Source organism: Mus caroli, chromosome 1, assembly GCF_900094665.2.
Source record: "Mus caroli chromosome 1, CAROLI_EIJ_v1.1, whole genome shotgun sequence".
NCBI lineage: Eukaryota > Metazoa > Chordata > Mammalia > Rodentia > Muridae > Mus > Mus caroli.
The window spans coordinates 128,062,772-128,063,997 of record NC_034570.1 but is presented as its reverse complement, the minus strand read 5'-3'; the positions used below and the strand labels follow the sequence as shown (position 1 = coordinate 128,063,997).

The 1,226-nt window shown below is 40.0% G+C and overlaps 1 protein-coding gene across 3 annotated transcripts in view; it reads right to left on the bottom strand.

Annotated features, from left to right (window-relative positions):
* Positions 1 to 233: 233 nt before the first annotated feature.
* Positions 234 to 1,226, bottom strand: part of Ddx59 (DEAD-box helicase 59) — a 27,249-nt gene continuing 26,256 nt past the window's right edge. The window contains exon 8 of one of the 3 annotated variants that reach the window (XM_021160471.1): positions 234 to 639. In XM_021160471.1, the coding sequence (XP_021016130.1) occupies positions 376 to 639 (264 nt within the window). In that variant the 3' untranslated portion in view covers positions 234 to 375. The remainder of the gene's footprint in view (positions 640 to 1,226) is intronic. The other 2 variants (XM_029482803.1, XM_021160481.2) reach the window with 2 other exon arrangements.

Genomic DNA, 1,226 nt, shown 5'->3' with positions numbered 1-1,226 from the left:
ACGATTGCAACCATTCACTTTCTTCCTAAGCATTCAACAGTAACTCTGATGCGGATGGGCTGCCAGGATGGGGACCTGCAGTGGGACCCTGCTGGGCAAGCCCTGACTCTGCAGTCCAGCTCTGGAAACTGCCATTTAAATAATGGAAAGTGGTGGCCAGAGGAGACTGTAGCACTGTTAGCAACTCACCTTCTGATTTTGTTTTTAAAATACAAGGATTGAAATAAATACGATATTGCTGTATAAATTTTATTAAATTTAAAAAGATCTTATAGAGTCTTCTGTCCTTGTCCAAGTTTATTGACTCAGTCATACAGTATTATTAGAAATTTTGATGATAACGCATAACAAGCCCATGGGAAGTGACAGACCAGGTCATTTCTGTGAACTGCTCTTTTCGTGTTTCCTAATAATGTCCATGAGGTTGGCCCCCGTGACCAGGCTGTTCTGTGTCTGTCTGTCTTTCTGCTGTTCCTTTCTCTTCTGCTCATGAAGGTAAGGGGAATTTAATAGCTGTGGTGGGAGTATGGATCCCGTGGGCTTCACTCTTTTGGCAACATCCCAGAAAAGTCTTTTAGAGTTGTTATTGATGAATGTGATTGCAGTTCCATTTTGACCGAGTCTCCCAACTCTGCCAACCTAGGAAAACAAACAAACAAACACACACACACACAAAAAGACATTTCCAAGTCTCATTCATTTCAAGAGAAATGAAGATTGTCATTAGAGGTATTTAAAGCATAGGTATTTATACAGCTTAACATTTATTCAGATAGGGTTTCTTTCATTTTTTCTTTTGTCAGCATGTATGTGTGTGTGTGCGTGTTTGTATGTGTACATGCATGTGTGCATGTGTATGTGTGTGGGTGTGCAATCCTAATGGTGTTCTGTGGACTGTGTGTTGGATATATTAGTATGTTAGTGAGATCAATTAGAGGACCAATGCTAACATATACATTTCTTGTTATCTTATTTTTAATGAAACATCTAGCCTTTGTACCTTGAAATGTTAGATTTAAGTCATTTTACAGAGTCCTCACTTTGACAGAATTAAATGGACACAAATTTGTGACTCAAATATGGAAACCCACAGCAAGCACCAACTCTGCTCGTTTCTAAATACAAAATGAAACTATTCTGAGAAAGTTCTCGGGAGAAAGGAGACAGAGCCACGGCTAACTCCTGCTCAGCAGTGGACATGGCTAACTCCTGCTCAGCAGTGGACA